The sequence below is a fragment of the Dicentrarchus labrax genome, unplaced genomic scaffold, assembly GCF_905237075.1.
Source record: "Dicentrarchus labrax unplaced genomic scaffold, dlabrax2021, whole genome shotgun sequence".
In the NCBI taxonomy this organism is placed as follows: Eukaryota; Metazoa; Chordata; class Actinopteri; family Moronidae; genus Dicentrarchus; species Dicentrarchus labrax.
This window is the reverse complement of record NW_026136713.1, coordinates 6698722-6716357: the sequence shown is the minus strand read 5'-3', so window position 1 is coordinate 6716357 and position 17636 is coordinate 6698722. Positions and strand designations below refer to the sequence as shown.

The following is a 17636-nucleotide window of genomic DNA, read 5'->3' as shown; positions in this document are numbered from 1 at the left end:
CAGTGTTCAGTTCTGCCTGTCCTTTTATGACTATTTAAAACGACATTAATCGGACTCGTGCCTCTAATACATGTGGTCTTTTTAAAAATTTCCTATATGTGTTGGTGCTTGAGAGTCAAAGGGAGAGAAACGTGTATGTGTGCTTCTTGATATTTTATATTTGTGTGAAAGACACACAGTGCACTCTGTGAAAAAAAAGTCCATGGAAGTCAGTGTGTGGGAGTCAGTCTACATAATGTTTTAGTTTATATTTAGTAGATTAGTGTATTCTTACTGGCAGTAGAACCTGAGGCGGTACTGTAATCCATTCATGTTTCAGCCTTCTGAATAAAGCTGGCCGATATTTACATGCAGTGCAAGATTGTGATATTATCACAGTATGAGAAGTGTGGATATCAGGTCATCAAGAACAACTCTCTGTGTGAAAATGGGTCATGAGTTACATGTGTACATTTTTAACACTAATTATGATGCCATTTTCTGGTGAGTTTGGTTAAAGTAGAAATAATTACGTTGGTCACACATGTCATAAGGGAAAGGGGGGGAGGGGAGATTAAGAATTATGGAGACTCTATAATGGCAACTGATTAATATCCTTCTCTGTAGTCATTTTCAATAAGTAGTAAATGTATCAGAGAGCGGCATGGCACTCAAATCCATTAGGAAAAGAAGATACAATTTATTTGGGCTGATTCGCTTGTAGCTAATCCATCAACACAGAGAAAATAGGTCAATGATCGAAGCCAAGCAGGGACTGTGCCCAGAAAAGGACAGATGCAATAGATCCAATACATACAGAAACACAGGGCTTTTCATAGGAACCCAGTAGACACACAGGCAGAGTGATGTTAAAAAAGCTCTCCTTAACATCACTTACAGAAAGCATGACTTCATGAAAGAAAATCTAGTCACTCTGGTGTGACGTGGGAGCCTGTGCATGCCTTTGCATCTGCTTGCCTACTCATACAGTAAATGGGGTGGATATGCGGTGAACAGGGAGGGAGGGGGCATAATCACCCACCACCCACCACCCTCTGACGTCAGTTTCAGCCGTGCTCACTTGTTATATACGGTAGCAGACTGCACGCTTGGCTTGTGATCCCACAACCTCTTACTCCTCTACCGGGCCTACAATCACATCATTCAAATGCAGCAGCTCATGGTTCTGTGCCTGCTAACAGCCTGCCATAACAATGATTTTGAACACAGAACTGTTCTTGTTTTCTTTTACCCTTTCTTTGTGTTATTTTATCACTTTTCCTTTTCAGCAACCAAGGATATATATAACAGAGCCCCCACTGTTGTTGGTTGACTTTAATTTGAGTTGTTTCGTGAGCTTGATGTTCTTGATCTAAACCTGTCTATTTCTTTCTTATTCTCTTCTGTCCCTCTCTCCTCCCTCTCTCCTCTCTCTCTGTCACTATGTGCTACATTACTGTTATTTAAAGCTATTGTTGTTGCTAATGTTGTGATGTTTTTTTATTTGCCTGTGTTTCTGCCTAGTGATTTTTGCTGTTGTTATTGTTTTTTCTTTAGTTTTATGTGTGTGGTGAGTTTTCTAACCCCAGTTCATTCTGTTATGGCACCACCGCAGTCCAGGATGACGCTGCCCCAGGTACCCAGGAGTACATTATGTTACGGCAGGACTCCATCCACTCTGCGGATATAAGGAGTAAAGGGTCCCCCTTTCGTGCTAAGTGTCACGAAATCTTCTGCTGCCCCCTGAAGCAAGTCGTCCACAAAGAGAGCTCAGAGCCCGAAGGTTTGTTCGCACCCCCTCCTTGTTTTGATTTGCTGATGCTCCTCGTGTCCCCTGCCCACTCCCGTCTTGTTTTCCCCTCTCTCTCATATTCTGTGTGAACTGATAGTTCTCCGCCTCTCCAAACTAAGTTCTCTTTCATTCCTGTCCCATTTTTAGAGAGCATCTGGTGTGTTTCTGCCCCTTTCTAGCATGTGCGTGTTTGTGCACAAACGTGTGTGAGTGTGCGCACAAGTGTGTGTGTTTGAGCATAGTATAAGACTGAATGCTTAGGGCATGTTTGCTTGCAGAGAACCTGTAGGAGGGCATCTTTCCCTGGGTCTCTCTGCTCCCGTCCAGTGTGCCGTGTTTGTATGAATGTGTGTGAGTGTGTATGCGTATGTGTCTGCCTGCACACCCCTTATGTTGGACTGAGGAGCATAGCATCTGTAGCTCCTGCCCACCCCTCCCTTCCCCAAACCATTAACTCGGTCATTGCCACCCTGAGGCTCATGCACGGACCAAAACAAAGTGCAAAAAGAAAACGGGGTTATAGATGGAGGCAGCTGCTGCCCTAATGAGTTCAATGACTTGGCAATTTCAGTATACGCTTCCACCTCGACTGGCATCATAGGACAAAAAAGGTGAAAGTCTTTTATCTTCCTGTCCTGAAGACTATGTGAGATTGAAATGTTTCATATTCATGACTTAATAGTGATCTACTCAGCTACAAACTGCAAGTCAGCAAGTGCCCCCCCCCATCCCCTCTTGTTCCCTATTCTTCCCAGCTTCTGCCTGTGGCTCTATGGTCTTGGTTGCAGTCTACCCTGCTTCCCTCCCTCCATGACATTATGACATTACTCCCTCCCCTTCTGCAACCTTGTTCACCTTTTCCTCTACCTCTTTCCATTTCCTTCTTTAGTGCCTGCAGCAGCATGCCTGCGTACCGTCTATGTTATCAGCCTTTCTACAGTAAGATAATTGAGTAAAGTAAAACATTTTAAAAATCCCTTTGTGCTCCAAGCATGCTACCATACCCTGCACTGTCTGGCACTTGGGCTCTTTGACTGCCTCATTTATCATCTATCCTTCAATAGAGTGCTACAATTGTAGAAATTGCTTTCCTTTGCAGACCTCCTGATAGGTAAGATATGAAAAACCTCACAAATGTTTTCTGCAATGTGTTGCTCTGTCTTCTGTTGTATCTAAAATAGGGTCATGTTTGGTATATAGTGTTTCTACACTTAGATATCAGTTATCCTGTTGACGGGTGTTTGAAGGGACTGGCAAAATAAGTAAGTAAGGGAAAAGGGTAGAGTGTATTTGGTCAGTGACCTGGGATATAATGAAAATAAATTGCACTTAGTGATATATGATAACCATTGTGCACCTTGGTAAGAATGCAGAATAAAATTCTGAATTATTTTGGTTTGATGAAAATGAGAAGTTGGACTGAGTGCCAAAGTATGGGCTGTTTTATTTTTAAAGATTGGAAAACTAGGCAAACTAGACTAAATAATATGTGCATACAGTGTGAGATCAGTTTATTTGATGTATGTCAAGTATGACGGCACACAGAATATTATTTCTATACTATCCTATCTAATACTAAACATGGTTTCCTCTAATATGTAATATATTTGAGCTGATTTTTGTTTTTGGACATAATTTAGTCCATTTAAGGTCAATACATTTGAGCAATATTTGTATTTCCAGTGGAAAGGTCAACAGTTAGGTACTCGTACAGTGACAAGTGGACCCGATGTGAGCCAGTGAGAACGTGCATCAGACACACAACACTCTTTATGACATGATAAGGCACCGCCCCCTGGGTGAAAGACCAAGTTTTAAGGGAGTTCTGGCTGTGTAATCACTGAAGGACTCAAGCACATGTACTTATCCTTGATACAAAGAGAGCGAGGGAGAGAGATAAAGAGGTAGAATACTAGCGGAGGTCTGGCTAGAAAAGTACAGATGTATTATTCAGTTTGGCTGCAGCTCCAGTTGGACGTGACTGAATTTACAAAAGAAGGAGGGGAGACTACAGCTGTTACGTAAGCTGTTCACGAGGACGTAATTAATGTTGATGCATGATGCAGATGGGAACTGTGTTAAACCATGTGTGGAGCAGGCTATATAGACACACAGAAACACACAACTGCTAATACTCTTGTCAGAAGGTATAAATAACACGCAAATATAACACCAAAAATACTTTCTATTGACGCAGTTGACAGAGAGTAGATTTTGATATGTTTACTTTACCTTTTTTGGAACAAATGGAATTTGAAAAGAAAAACAAGAAGGTTGTATGTATTTGTGAGATCTGAGCTGGAAATTCAGCCTCGTTACATTGTTACCATGGCAACAACCTTCCAACTGCTTTGTGTTGCACTTATTAATGATTTCCATGGGTTTTCATGAATTCCAGATTCTTGAACACTTAACTTCACGTTAAATAGAGTTTGCAAATCACTGTGGATTGCAGCACAGACTGTTCAGTTAGGAACTCTGGACGGTTGTTTATCCCCCCCCCCCATGGTTAGATTATATTAATGACAGCTATAATACAGCATGCATTAAAAGGCAGTGTTTCAATGGTTCATTGATGTTCAGTTGAGATGCTGGAGTATGTCTGCTCTGGGTTTCTGACAGTGACAAGTGCTCTGAAAGGTACAAACATTAAGGTAAGATCTAACGAAGCTTTGACGGAGTCATTTATCTGCAGTATCATTTCCTGCGAGTCTAATTCTTCTGATGCATATCCCAACACTACACTGTAGGTGGCTGATACAGAGACTGAGATATTGGTTTCACAAGTCACTGGAGACATGCTTGACAGGACAACAACACATCAGTAACACATGGGCTTGGACTGTAGGACCCCAGAGGATGAGTTGAAATCATATCAGTTCATCCATGCACGTATAGCATATATTGAGTAGGGGGGCGCTGCCCTGGATATGTGCACGTGCATAGTAATGTTTGGATGTAGTAGGCTACATTTTCTACAGTTAACAGACACTGTGTGTGAAAATAATGTCACAGCAGAATGAACTATTATCTATATAAATCAAGGATATTTAACATGCTCAGCTTCTGCTGACTGAGTAAAACGATCTTAAACATACAGGATTAGCATGTATGGGACCAATTGCTGTGTTTTATTCAACATGTTATTAATGATGCGTCATGTTTCAGTTGAGACTTACTGTCTGCCCTCAGAATCAGGACCTGCTATACTTTCTCTGGGCAGGGCGTTTGCTATTATCCCCTTACCACCAGAAGTCCATAGGTTATTTGCTGCTGTGTGCACAAGAGGACACAGATCCCATTTAAATAAAATAAGAAAACATTGAATTTACATCATAAAGGAAATATTCTATTTAATGTTATGTTACTTAATGTCGGTGCCATTCATTTTCTAAGCCTAGATGTGTTTAGAAGCTCCTCTAAACCTTTAGCTGAGGTCATGTTAGGTTACTTACAGTGGAAGGAAATCATATATTAACCATATTATTATAAATTTTTTATACTTGAACCACAATACATCCATATAATAATGCAGCTACCACAGCACCCCCCTTCCTGCTCTAATGAGTTCATCTCTGTAGAGCTGCAGGGAGCATAAGAACACAGACAGGGAGCACTGGACTTATTTCCTCCATCCTCAGGCCTGTGTTGCTCCCTGCTGTCAAACTGACAGTTTATTTGCTATCTCTTTGGCTCAATCTGTGTCACCACCTCTCTACTCCTGTAAGTTCCTCTTTATTTTCTAATCATTCTATCCTGTTTCCTCTCCTTTTTGGCTCTGTTCTGCTTCTCCACAGCAAAAATAAAAGATGGTGCCCGAGGGGACCGATCTGTGTAAATATCCCATCCATAATTCAGACAACTCAACTGCAAGACTTTGTGTTTATAGTTCCAGGCTATGCAATATATACACAGACAGGCGAATATCCATATAGAGATGCAGTACAGAGGTGTAAGGCTGTAATGTTTATGTTTTCATTTGTGTGAGATAAATTCAAGGAATGAATATCTGAACTACCTCTATAGTGATTGCACTGACCGTGACTGACAAGAGTAATTTTCCCTCACGTCGGCTGGGTTAAGATTACAGGAGTTTTAAAAATGCTAAACAACTTAGAAATGTGACTGCATAACAGAAATGATATCTGCGTTTTAACAGTGAGGAATTCATGAACCTATAACAGTGTTAACCAACTGTGAGCTCTATCTAAAGCAATGTAATGAAATCAGTAATGTGATATGTCTCTTACAGACAGATCGAAGTCCAGCACCTGTGTTGCTGAACATTCAGACCACTATCTAATCTGTTTCCACCTTATTGGCAAAATAACTTATCTGCTGCCCACTCAGCCAAGAAAATGTAAGCAGAAGTGCAAGAGGCGTGAGCAGTAGTCGCATCCATTTCCCACACCCAAAGTAAAACGCATGGCGTGATTCACCACAAAGTGGACACATCGCAATTACATTTCAGGCGACCAGTGTCGCCTCGTATAACAGAGTATCCCATTGCAGTGTCTCACCGAGTCCTGCACACTACTGCAATGTTGACAAGAGACAAACATGCAGCCTCGGGACGCACTCATGCTCCAATAACAGCTTGTTAAATTTTCAATTTTTTTCTTTCTGCATAAAAGCAACAACTTTGTTTGTCTAAATCAATACATAAATAGACTTTGCATGAATAAATAATGTGTATGATAATATGATTTGGTGCCTGGAGAGAGTAGGTTGGCAGGAGAGAGTCAGTGTCACACTATCGCTGTAAATTCTGCTGTGCTTACCTGACATCTCCGGTTGCCTATTTTAGCATGTGCTTTGACTCTGTGCCTGACCAGATGGATAGGAAGTGCACCTGAAGAATAGGCATTAATTCCTAATAACAGCTGATAATAAAAGGAGCGAGAATGAAAGCCACAGTGAGACAATATCTATGTCAAATAATCCCACATGTATGAAGGAGTAGTGTTTTATTAGCCTAGTTTACAGTGCAAATTAGATTTCAGGCTGTCTAAAGCAAAATGTGACGCGCCCTCAAACGTATTTTCATCTGTAAGCACAAAATGGTTGGCATCTTCCTGCAAGTGAACAATGCTCTTTTATTATGATACAAATTGTACAAACATAAGATCACAATTTTTACATAATTATTTCCTCAAATTTAGGCATAAATGCTGACAAAGTATTCATTTCTGGCTTCTCTGGGACTTAAACTAAAGGCATAAACAAACAGCAGGAGTGGGTGTGTATGACAACATTAATGAGAAACTACTCTGGGGACCGGCAGAGAAGTGAAGCAGAGTAAAGTTGCCAGGCCTATTACATTCCATCATTGTCTATTTAATTAGCACTCTCTTATTTCGCCTCCGAATCCCGGAGCCTCTCCTCGTGGCAGACTCAGCCACACAGAATGAAATAAAGGAGCAAACGACCGAGACTATTACTGTTTGTAAGATATTTTGTTATAAATGTTCACTCTCTAATTTGCACTGTGCCAGCAAATGCATGTCATTTAAACATATTTGAAAATCTCTTTAACCATTCAGAATTGCTGTGCTAAATTGCACAGTGCTCCTGATAAATGCAGCACATGTAGCACATCTTCTGCTTTATCACAACTTTTTGGGAAACTTTTGCATCATTAGCATGTAGCTTGTCAGCTAAGTCAACTGCTTGTCTCTGCTCATCCTTGAAATTGGCAACAGAGGCACAGGAAGCAGAATGCAGCACTTGACCAGTGGGAGGTTTTTATCTCAGCACATCTGTTGAATCAGACTTTATTATATTGAGGATTTTTATATTGCATGCTTTTTGGCTAACTTTTATAAATTCCACCATTTGTCATATGATAATGGAATGTGAAATATTATATTTACTGCATACTAGGGGATAAAAAGATGCAGGTACAGTACATAATGTTTTGTATATTCCACATAGCCAAATGCAACATGTGTATTTATCCTCCATGTCCACATTATCAGCTTTACTCTGGACCCAGATAGTCCCCATCACTGCCACTGCCTGACTCAGATATGACAAACCTAAAATCCCAGCTTATATGACTAATGGCTATACTGTATTATTCTTTCATTCTGTACAATTCCTGTTTAACTACATGCTGGCTCTAAATCTGAGCTAAACAGGAACAATCAGTGGAGTAGTCAGGATATAGTAACTGTGACACACGCAGTGTTTAAGTTTTCCCCAGAGTAAACAAGCGTTAAGCTATTTAATTGGGGCAATGAGGCAAACTGCTGAGTCGGCACCACATTAATGGGAGGCTAGCAAAGTGGTTCCTGACAGCTGCCAGGATAGAGATTACACGTACACACAAATTAGTGTAACTATGTGGGGGAAGAAGTTGTTGGAAGATGAATAGATTTAATATATTAAGAGTGAACAAATACTGTATCTTGTTTTTAAGTAGCATAACATGTTATATCCTTGCTTTTTATACTCTCCATTGCAATCGCTCCTGTGAGAGAAAGTCTCAGTTCTGGTATGTACTCACTATTGCTACTGCTGTGGCCTTTCTGTCATCTTCAGCTTGTAATATCCTCCCTGACCTCAGCGGCTCTGACACTCATGCTCTCTCTCCAAACACTTGTCTTAATAAACCTCATACTTTGATTAATGAGTAGGCCGGACCTCCATTTGTCCATCATGTCACTCCATTAATAATTTATTCAACAGCTCCCAAATGCTGTGTGAAAAAAGTTTATTGTTTTTAGTGGACAATACAGTTATTGTACCTGAAGTAGATGAAAATTGACGTTTCTTGCTTCCCACACATACATTTATTTCTACACTACAACTAGATTTGGGCAAAATGAGGATACTAAAGTTACCAACTGGGAGAGATTCTGCTGTTTCTACCGTGGCAGCTAATATCTCTCAATGACCAAGATTGTTCAGTGACAAAAAAAGAACATTGTCAGTTACGTTGTTTTTATATTTAGTCTTGAAATCTTTGCTTCATCAGCCATGAGCAAAAGTCCATAGAATTTACAAGTTAGGCAAGCAGTAACCAACTTTCTTCTGACATGTCATTATCTAGATCTGCCCCAGGCTCTACTCCCCAGTTCAGAAAGTGGCACAGAATCCATCCACTATTCACTACCATTAGTTGGATGATGTCTTCTGTTGAGATGTTCCAACAAGTATGGTGGTCGGTAAAGCCTCCAAAAATACTGCATACTGAATGTCAGTAGTCAACCTGATCACACTGCAATCTGAGTGTGAGTATTGTGTAAAATAGTGATTTAACTCTAACTTAAGATTGCACTGTGACAATTTAAGACCTTAAAAGCCCTGTAGAACCCCTAATTCCTGTGCAGGGGCACCCTGAACTGCCTAAGCTACCCAGAGACCAAGAGAACAACGGGCCAGCTTGGCCCTGATACAGACAGACAGTTGGAGGGTTATCTTGGCAGGGTTATGTAAAGTCCTTGCATGTTTCATCTTAGGGGGCAACAAATAATGTGCCAGCCTGCCGGCCATTGCTGATGTTGGCTGGGATTCATGCAGACACCCAATTTCTCCCATCATGTCGCCTGCCAGCCCCAGAGAAAGCTTGCTCTTCCTGGGAGCCTGACGAAACCCAGATTAAGGACTGGAAAAGTTGTGCTGTTCCTCACATACAGGGGATATACTGTATAGTGATATTGGCAAATGTTGGAGAAATGCTGGTTAGCTTACGTTGTACATTCAAGAACCTTTAGTCAAGAATGAAATCAGAATTATAACACCAGGCGTATTGCTGTGCCAGCCAAAAAGAGTTTGGCTTCTTCCTACATCTCCCTTTCTTGGTTGTATTTTTGTATGCTGCACTAGAGTCAGATTGTTTGTTTACTTCCTTCTCAGTGGTGGTTAAATGTCTGAAAAGCGTCCAGGGTATTCAACAATTGCCTTAACCAATTTAATGCAGACTCAGTGATCTGTGTGCTTTGCGATCTCCTCCCCAACTTTGGAACAGCAGCTAAAAACAGCTTAAGCATCAAAGTTATATATGTAATCACTATGGTGATTTATTATAATGGCTGTTTACACTGGTATTCTGTATTCTTACACTTGCAGAGGCTTCACCCCTTATTTGTCTGCTTAGCCTGAGTACCCCTTCCACAGGTTTACACATCTGAGTGACATTTCAAGTGTATTATACTGTAATATGGGCAGGTCACACACCTGGCCCATAATTGTCATTGTAAATGTATGTACCAGGCCAATAGCTGGGTTAGATATAAATAATGCATACTGTTAATGAAATGGTAATTCCTCAACTGTCAAAGAGTGTGCTTCCCCAGTTGCCAGCCCTCTCCTCTTCATCAGCTCCCTGCAGCATGTGTTACTGTTCACTAAGGTGTACGGTGCTCCTCCATTACCCTCTGCGGGTGTTTGTCAAATGAGCCCTGATGTAAGTAACTCAGTTGGCCTGTATGACGTGCCTTTTGCCTCCAACAAGCTCCAGCAGAGTGTAGCACTTCTGTGTCGTACACCGTTGTTCATTACACACAAACACACACCCTCAGTTGGGTGTCTTGCATCAGTATGCCGTGAACATGAGTGCCCGTGAGTCATTATCTTAGACGCAAATCTAATTTTACAGCGTGCGAGCAGGGCAGGCCGGTGCATTGGACTGAATAAACAATGTGGGAGGTGTTGCATGTGTGTGGTTGTGCTGAACCTCATCTGTCAGGTGCTGGTGAGGCACAGCTGGAAGCATGCTCACATATGAACACATGAGCTGAACTGCAGCAATGAAGGCAGACGACACACAAATTCTACTACTACATACTGTATGTGATACATTGTCCAATCCCACAGATTCCTCAGCCAAATGTCCACCCAAAAGTTAGCTCTGGCCTCAGTGCCTTCTGCTGTTGCCTCATTGACCTGTTTTCTCAAAAAACACATCAGCCCCTTTATTTTAAGGACTAAAAAACACATCACATCTATCCTCTTTGTATTAGGAAAATTATCTGGTTGCACTTGTCTAGTCTAATCTGTGTTTCTGAGCTTTGTGCGAGTGTGTGTGTGTGTGCGTGTGTGTGTGTGTGTGTGTGTGTGTGTGTGTGTGTGTGTGTGTGTGTGTGTACGTTCCCTGGGACCTACGGCCTTATGGCAGCCATTAGTGTTAGCTCGCTAATCCACTGGCTGGAGAGATAATTAGACATCGCACATCTCATCAGGCCCTGCCAGCATTGACAGCTGTCTCTCTTTCCCTGTCTCTATCGCTCTCTCTCTCTCTTACACACACACACACACGCTCAGAAATGAAAGACAAAAGGTTAAAAAAAATTATGTGTTCAATTTAAAAGGTTATGAAAGGTCAGAGTGCTAAAATGTGAACCAAAAAAGGAAACTACATGTTACTTACATGTTGAATAAAATGAGTACCTCGTCAATGTAATGGTGTAAATACTAAGAATGGCTCTTAGCTCTTAGCTCTGTTCTGTTGGTGTGTGTGAGTAGGATGTTACAGGCCTCAGATGCATGTTCAGTATGATGTAATGGGTAGCAATCAGGCAGACAGGAAGGCAGTCCTTCAGCAGTACTGATGATCACGAGTAAACCATCATCAGTGCAGGCCAGTGTCACGCAGCCTCCCATCTCTAATCTGTGCATTCTGACTGCCAACGCATTGGTTAATATGTCCTAATCTCCTCATGTTATCTCCTCAATTGCAAACACACACATTGACCCTGCATTATGTTGCATATCAGAGGTCATGCCTAGACATTCAGGAGTGGTTATTCTTCTTCAGTCTGTAGTACAACTCTGATGCAGCAGCACTGAGACAAACATGTTCTGACTTGTTGAAAATAAGTGCACGTTTGTGGCAGCCACTTTTGTAGACTGACAGAGCTACAGACACAAAGTACCACAGCAGCTGTGCTGCTTGGGGAACTTAGTCTTAGTAATATGATATGGGCTCCAGTCATTTGCACTGATCCTCCAATCGGTAGCAGAGGGCTCAGTGCAATCATTCAATCATGTTAAAGCATGACCTCTGACTTACTGCACGCCACAGGGGTCAAAGCGGCTGAGAACGAGGGACACTGTGTTATTACTCCCCGAACGGTCATTTAAAGAACACACTAAACCTCAGTCAGATACAAAGTCCCACTCTCAATCAACTCTGTATTCCACAGTGGTAAATTCATCACGTCTTTTCCCCATCATCTCTGAAATCTGTCAGAGCAGGTTTTTACATCTAGTTATGCGGAAAACTGATAGCCCATAAGATCCTCGTTCACACAGTAGTGCAAGGTCAAAATCATTTCCAGGTTCAGTCTATAATAATGATCATAAACTGCCACTAACATACAACTTCTACATTCTTAGAATGCATAAACTAACAGTCATATAAATTAGTGGGTAATATAATCCATTTGGTCTGTTCCTGCCTGTCTGCTGCTACTGTAGACGGGCAGGAACTGGAATGCAGATCTTGTTGGCAGAAATAACTCTGTACACGTGTTGCGTTGCATAATGAAGATTCTGACAAAAGATTCAGGCAGAAACTATGGCTGCTTGTGAAGATTGACAGGGGAGTGGTGGATTCTGCAGGAGTGCTTTGAGAGGTATATGTGGTATCAAAAGCTAGACTGGCAGCATGAGTAAGGAAAACGAAAGAAAGAAAATCAGAGGAAGGGTGTTTACTTTCTCTCTGCAGATGAGACACTCAAGATTGTATCTCCGCACACAACTGCATACACTGCGACAAACACACAGTGAGGATTCTCATTGGCATGATGGCTACAATGGTTTAAAATTGAAATTGGTCCTCACAATGATAGCAATACAAACACACAAAGATATACAGTACACAAAACCAATCTTCTGTTCAGCCTATGTACAGGTGGGACTGGTGAGTTGGGCAATACATTGTTACGCCTCAAAATCCTCCAGATCCGTTATCACAACAGGGTTGCACAACAGACACACATGCATACATACACACACAGAATGCACTGCAGCAAGGAGTCTGCTGTGCGGGCTTTGGATTTTTTGGATCCCTCTTCATCCTTTTTGATGGGTTCATAAAGACAGCCGAATTGAAGAGGGAATGAATATTGCACACGGTTCATTCCTATTTAACTGTTCGCAGCCCAAATCAAAGAAAGAATTAATATGTTATAAGATGCTTCACTGCTTTGGAGAATAGTCTGATTTCTGATTTGAGGAATAAGCTGGCCGCAGTGGGCGGTGGATACCTTAAACTTAAGTCAATCTGTTTTTTCTTTCGATATACATTTGCCATTTCTATTCACCTGGTTTGATTTCCAACAATATACCCAGCAGCTGACCTTCAGACATTAAATGCCAGAAGGTCCAATCTGCAAAGAATTCACCACATACCTAAACAAACAGTTTAAAATACTCCATGTTTTCAATTGCAATACTATACAATGATAAAAAGCACCGACCAGCCATAACATTATGACCACTGATAGGTGACTTAAACTGCTGAAAAAGTTAATGCTGGTTCTGATAGATGTGTGTGTCAGAAGACACAGTGCATCACAGTTTGTTACATATGGGGCAGCATAACATTATGACCACCAGGGTGCCCAGGTTACTGCTTTACCACTGTGTTTTGGCCTGCTTTTTTCAGACCTCTGCAGGGTTCTCTATCAGCTCTGCACAGCTCCTCCCACCTGTTATATTCCAAACCGTAGTCCACTACCATCCATTGTCATTATGGTTCCATTGATTTCTCTCTGTGCTGACTTCACTAACAAGCACAGGGACGGAAAAGTGAAAAGTGGGATACGCTGTGTTGGGTAGGGAACATGACCTATTTACCCACCCACTCCCATAAGTTGAGTCATGTCTCCCATCATGTCCTTTCCAGCTTAGTCGATCTGTTCCACCTAACACGTCAGCCTTTTAAGTATACTGAAATAATCCATGCCAATCTGAACCATGCAATCATGCTGGCATGTTTACACACATTTTGATAATTGTGTAAATATACATAATCATTTTAACTTAAAATATAATGCCAGAGATGTAGAAATTCATATACGACCATTCATCACTTACTGTATGAAGAAGAACTCTCCTCTATGTAAGGAAATGCATCAGTGGCAGGGGAATCCAGAGAGTGTGGCCGGACTAAAATGAGCTTCATTAATGTTCACACCCATTTTGCTGCACTGCACATTTGACCTCGTTGCATAATATTCACGGTTATTCTTGAGGCCAGACAAGGGATGTGATGGGGTTATTCTGAGGACAGAGACCTGGTTAATGGCAAAGATCTGAGTCTATTACAAATACTTGGATGAAAATGATGACAACACCTCGAAGGGAGCCAATGTTTCTTCTCACCAAGTGAGCAACAGAGAGGATGAATGTTTTCCTCTCTTAGGACCTCGTTTAATTGCCACTTCAAACATGTTAGCTACAATTTTTGTTCAAGAATAGCAAAGTTTGTGCTTTCATCGTCCTCGTTACGAAGTGTCCATCACCTAAAGCGTCAAAGTGTCCTAAGTTAGCAACTCTTAAAAAAGAAGTGAGCATGACCTTACGCTCTCGTGCCAGTCTCAGAGCCTCCCTTTGTGTCTCCATCAGTAAGTAGACAGTTTAAGCCAGCTGGTGTCTGAGATGATGCCTTTAATCTCACTCCACTCCCTTCCTTGATGTGTCATACTGGAAGGGATATGTAGGACAACATCACTTCACTTACTGTATTCTGGGACTAAAAACTGCACTTGCTAGACGGGGTATAATTAGCATGGAGTTAATAATACAAACTTTCAGAAAGTCTGAGCTTCTTTATTTTGGCTGCAGCTCACTTCCTTGATTTCTCTTTGATACCAGATGTCCCTCTTCACTGTGATGAGAGCCCATTTCCTCGGTGTGTTCTGGTTAATGGAGGAGAGGATAACTTGAAAGAGAATAAAAGTGATTTTTTTTTAAATGTATGGTCTTTCAACTCCTAAATGCTGTCTCTCTGTAGCTTTCCCATGGTGATGGATATTGCCAAAGGGCTTCCATTGACTCACCATCTATGATTCCTACATGTGACTGCTCAGTCATCCATTTTGGCGAGGCACTTGATTTCCTCCTCCAGCTACCTCCTGTTGTGATACTGGCAATGATAGATACTGGATGTTGTTCTGATAACAGGCATTTAGATACGTGTGTGCCTACTATGCCTGTATGTGTGCTTGTTGAATTATCTATATACACAAGTGCGTGTGTGTATACATCATGCTGTATGATATTATCTTCCACTTGCTCTGCCTCAGCTGACTGATGGAAAAGTAATGTGGCATGAGAGACATGCGAGACTGTACTATAGCTAACCTAGACACATCATGTGCTCCAAGCTGATTGTGTACAGTATATTGTGTTACATTATTGTAAGCCAGGGAAGTTGATTTGAACTTGTCTTTCGTGCAGCTGAACTGCTTTCCATATAAGCTGAACTAAGACCTGTTTATTAAATCAACCTTATAATGTGGCTTTAGTTCTGTAAGACCTGCTGATGTTTAACGTATTTATACCGTCTAGGACTCCCTACACAGCAATCAGTCACAGGGGCTTTTAGCCACCTTCCTCCAGCTTACAACAACATTGGTTATGATTCACCCACAATCCCCCAGGGGACCTGAGAACTGCAGGGTCATGCAATTGGTATACACATACACACACATTGTACAGATAGATCACCACGTTCACACAGAGATATTACATTTCAATTTCCATTAGTGGTCCAAACAAAATCGTAGCCTGCTGACATCATCTCATTGATGTTTCATAACCGATCCAGAGTGTTAAATAACCCTGCCTCTTTTTCATATTCCTGCTCAGAGAGGGACACAGAGGACATGTCAAACTTTGTTTTTTATTAGAGAATCAGCTTCAAGGTCTTTCAAAGGTCAGACCTTGAGCTTTTTAGTTTAATATAGCCAACCACCCCAATCTTTGTTTGAAGTCTGAGGAGGTCAGCTGGTTAGAGGCTGGTATTTCACACTCTTGTATGTGTTAGGGTAATGAGAGCACAGCACTGGTACAGCATTAGTCATTCCGAGCAGGCTGCTGTCTGAACTCTGGTCATTTTACACACCGTTTGGTGGCTATGATTGAGATTTCTCCATGTCATTACAGCCTTGTACGCAAACATACACGTGCAGAAAATATATAGAGACACAAAGAGTGCAGAGGCCATGGAATTCACAGTATGCTTCCCAGCTACTGTAAATTATGCATTTCACATAGAGTTAAATTAAAAAGTGACAGCTTGTGTGTATTTGCTTGCTTTTATTCAGTGGTTTTTGTTAAAAGGTATAGCAAGTACCTGCGAGGAACAGCTAATTTGATCTGAACACCTACTGTATATAAAGGAACACATGAAAACTTCACTTCTTCAGTGTTGTGTTTTTAATTAATTCTATCAGGATGTATTATTTCATTCCCCATTTGAACGTCACACTTATTAAAAATAGAGAATCAAATATTTTTTCACCACAAATAGAACAGTGAAACTCAGAAAGATTAACCAGTATAGTCTCATTATCTTCTTGAGTTCCTAATGTCCTCATTTTCAGGCACCTGTTATATTCACAATAGCAACTGTTGCGATTTTTGTAGTACATCACATAATTTAAAAAATATAGTTACATCATATTGTGCAACGGGTTGACGAACACATGAATGAAGATTAAAGTATCATATTATAATTATGAAGTGAAATGTTTATTTTTACTTTATGACTCTTGCATTTAGCTGTGAAGGTCCAGATTTTAAATAAACACCTAATGGATAAAATAATATAGCAGTGCACCTAATCATCTGTTTATATGTATTGTTAATAACAAGACAGGTACAAAGAGTCTGGCAGATGCTCAACCCCTGAAATTGTTTCAGTTCTATGTTTCAGTGCCATATTTAGCTTTTATTGATATATAAAACAGAATTGTGTTCCTTTTGTTTGGATTACAAAAATATCTGCAGCTATTCTCTCTGTGTGACAAAAAATATGACGGTGCTGATCAGTAGAAAAGACTTTGAAGCCAGTTGTTATACAAAAGGTGAGAGGTTAGATGACAAATGCCAGGTATTCTATCTGCTCCTAATTAGTTCTGGAGTTTGAAAGTGAGATGGAGATGGAACTGGTGGTTTAATGAGGAGCAGGCTGGCACAAAGCTAATGTCCTCTTATGAATACAATACTGATGTTTGAAAATATGTGTTTGATGGTATTTTCACTGCGCCTAAAAGCAAGTACCCTGTCTATTTATTTTTTTTATTTAAATATATGACAAGGAACAAAACACTGACTTACTGCATATACAACTATAGACAATTTAAAGCAAAAAAAAGAAGTGTAAGTGCAATAACATACCCACATAATAAATGACAGCGCTTTAGACACAGCATAAAACGCAAAATAATAAGGCGCAGTTGATAACCCATAATGAATATAACTAAGAGTTCCAGCATATAAATTGCTGTGACATATAACTGTTCCCCAGAGATGTTTAGCTCCCATGATGGAGTTGTTGTGGGCACTTTCTCTACCATCAGCCTTCATGCTTGTTTGTCCCCAAGGTGAAGATCACCCTGGTTTACCTGCTGGGAGAAATAATGGGACTCATGTCCTCCGGTTTCAGTCTACTGACTCCTTGCTTTCATGTCCTAAACACAGCCCTCTGGTTCAAAGGAGGTGGGATGGATCACAAAATCATTGCCATGAGTCTGTCAGCCAGCCAAGACTGTATTCTAGCCCGCCCCACCCCTCCTCTACTGGACATGAGTGACTGATGATTTCTTCTTCTGTAATATCCAACCCCCATTCTCAGAGCGAGGGGGAATGTGCGCCATCTCCATCTTTCATACACACCCTCTTACGTATG

At 41.0% G+C, this 17636-nt stretch overlaps 1 protein-coding gene across 4 annotated transcripts in view; it reads left to right on the top strand.

Annotated features, from left to right (window-relative positions):
- The window catches only part of fgf13a (fibroblast growth factor 13a), a 94748-nt gene that overhangs the window by 43694 nt on the left and 33418 nt on the right, over positions 1–17636 (top strand). For 3 of the 4 annotated variants that reach the window (XM_051421042.1, XM_051421041.1, XM_051421043.1), the window contains exon 3: positions 1595–1762. The exons of the other annotated variant lie outside the window; for it this stretch is intronic. In XM_051421042.1, coding sequence (XP_051277002.1) covers positions 1595–1762 — 168 coding nt within the window. The remainder of the gene's footprint in view (positions 1–1594; positions 1763–17636) is intronic. 4 annotated transcript variants of the gene reach the window in all.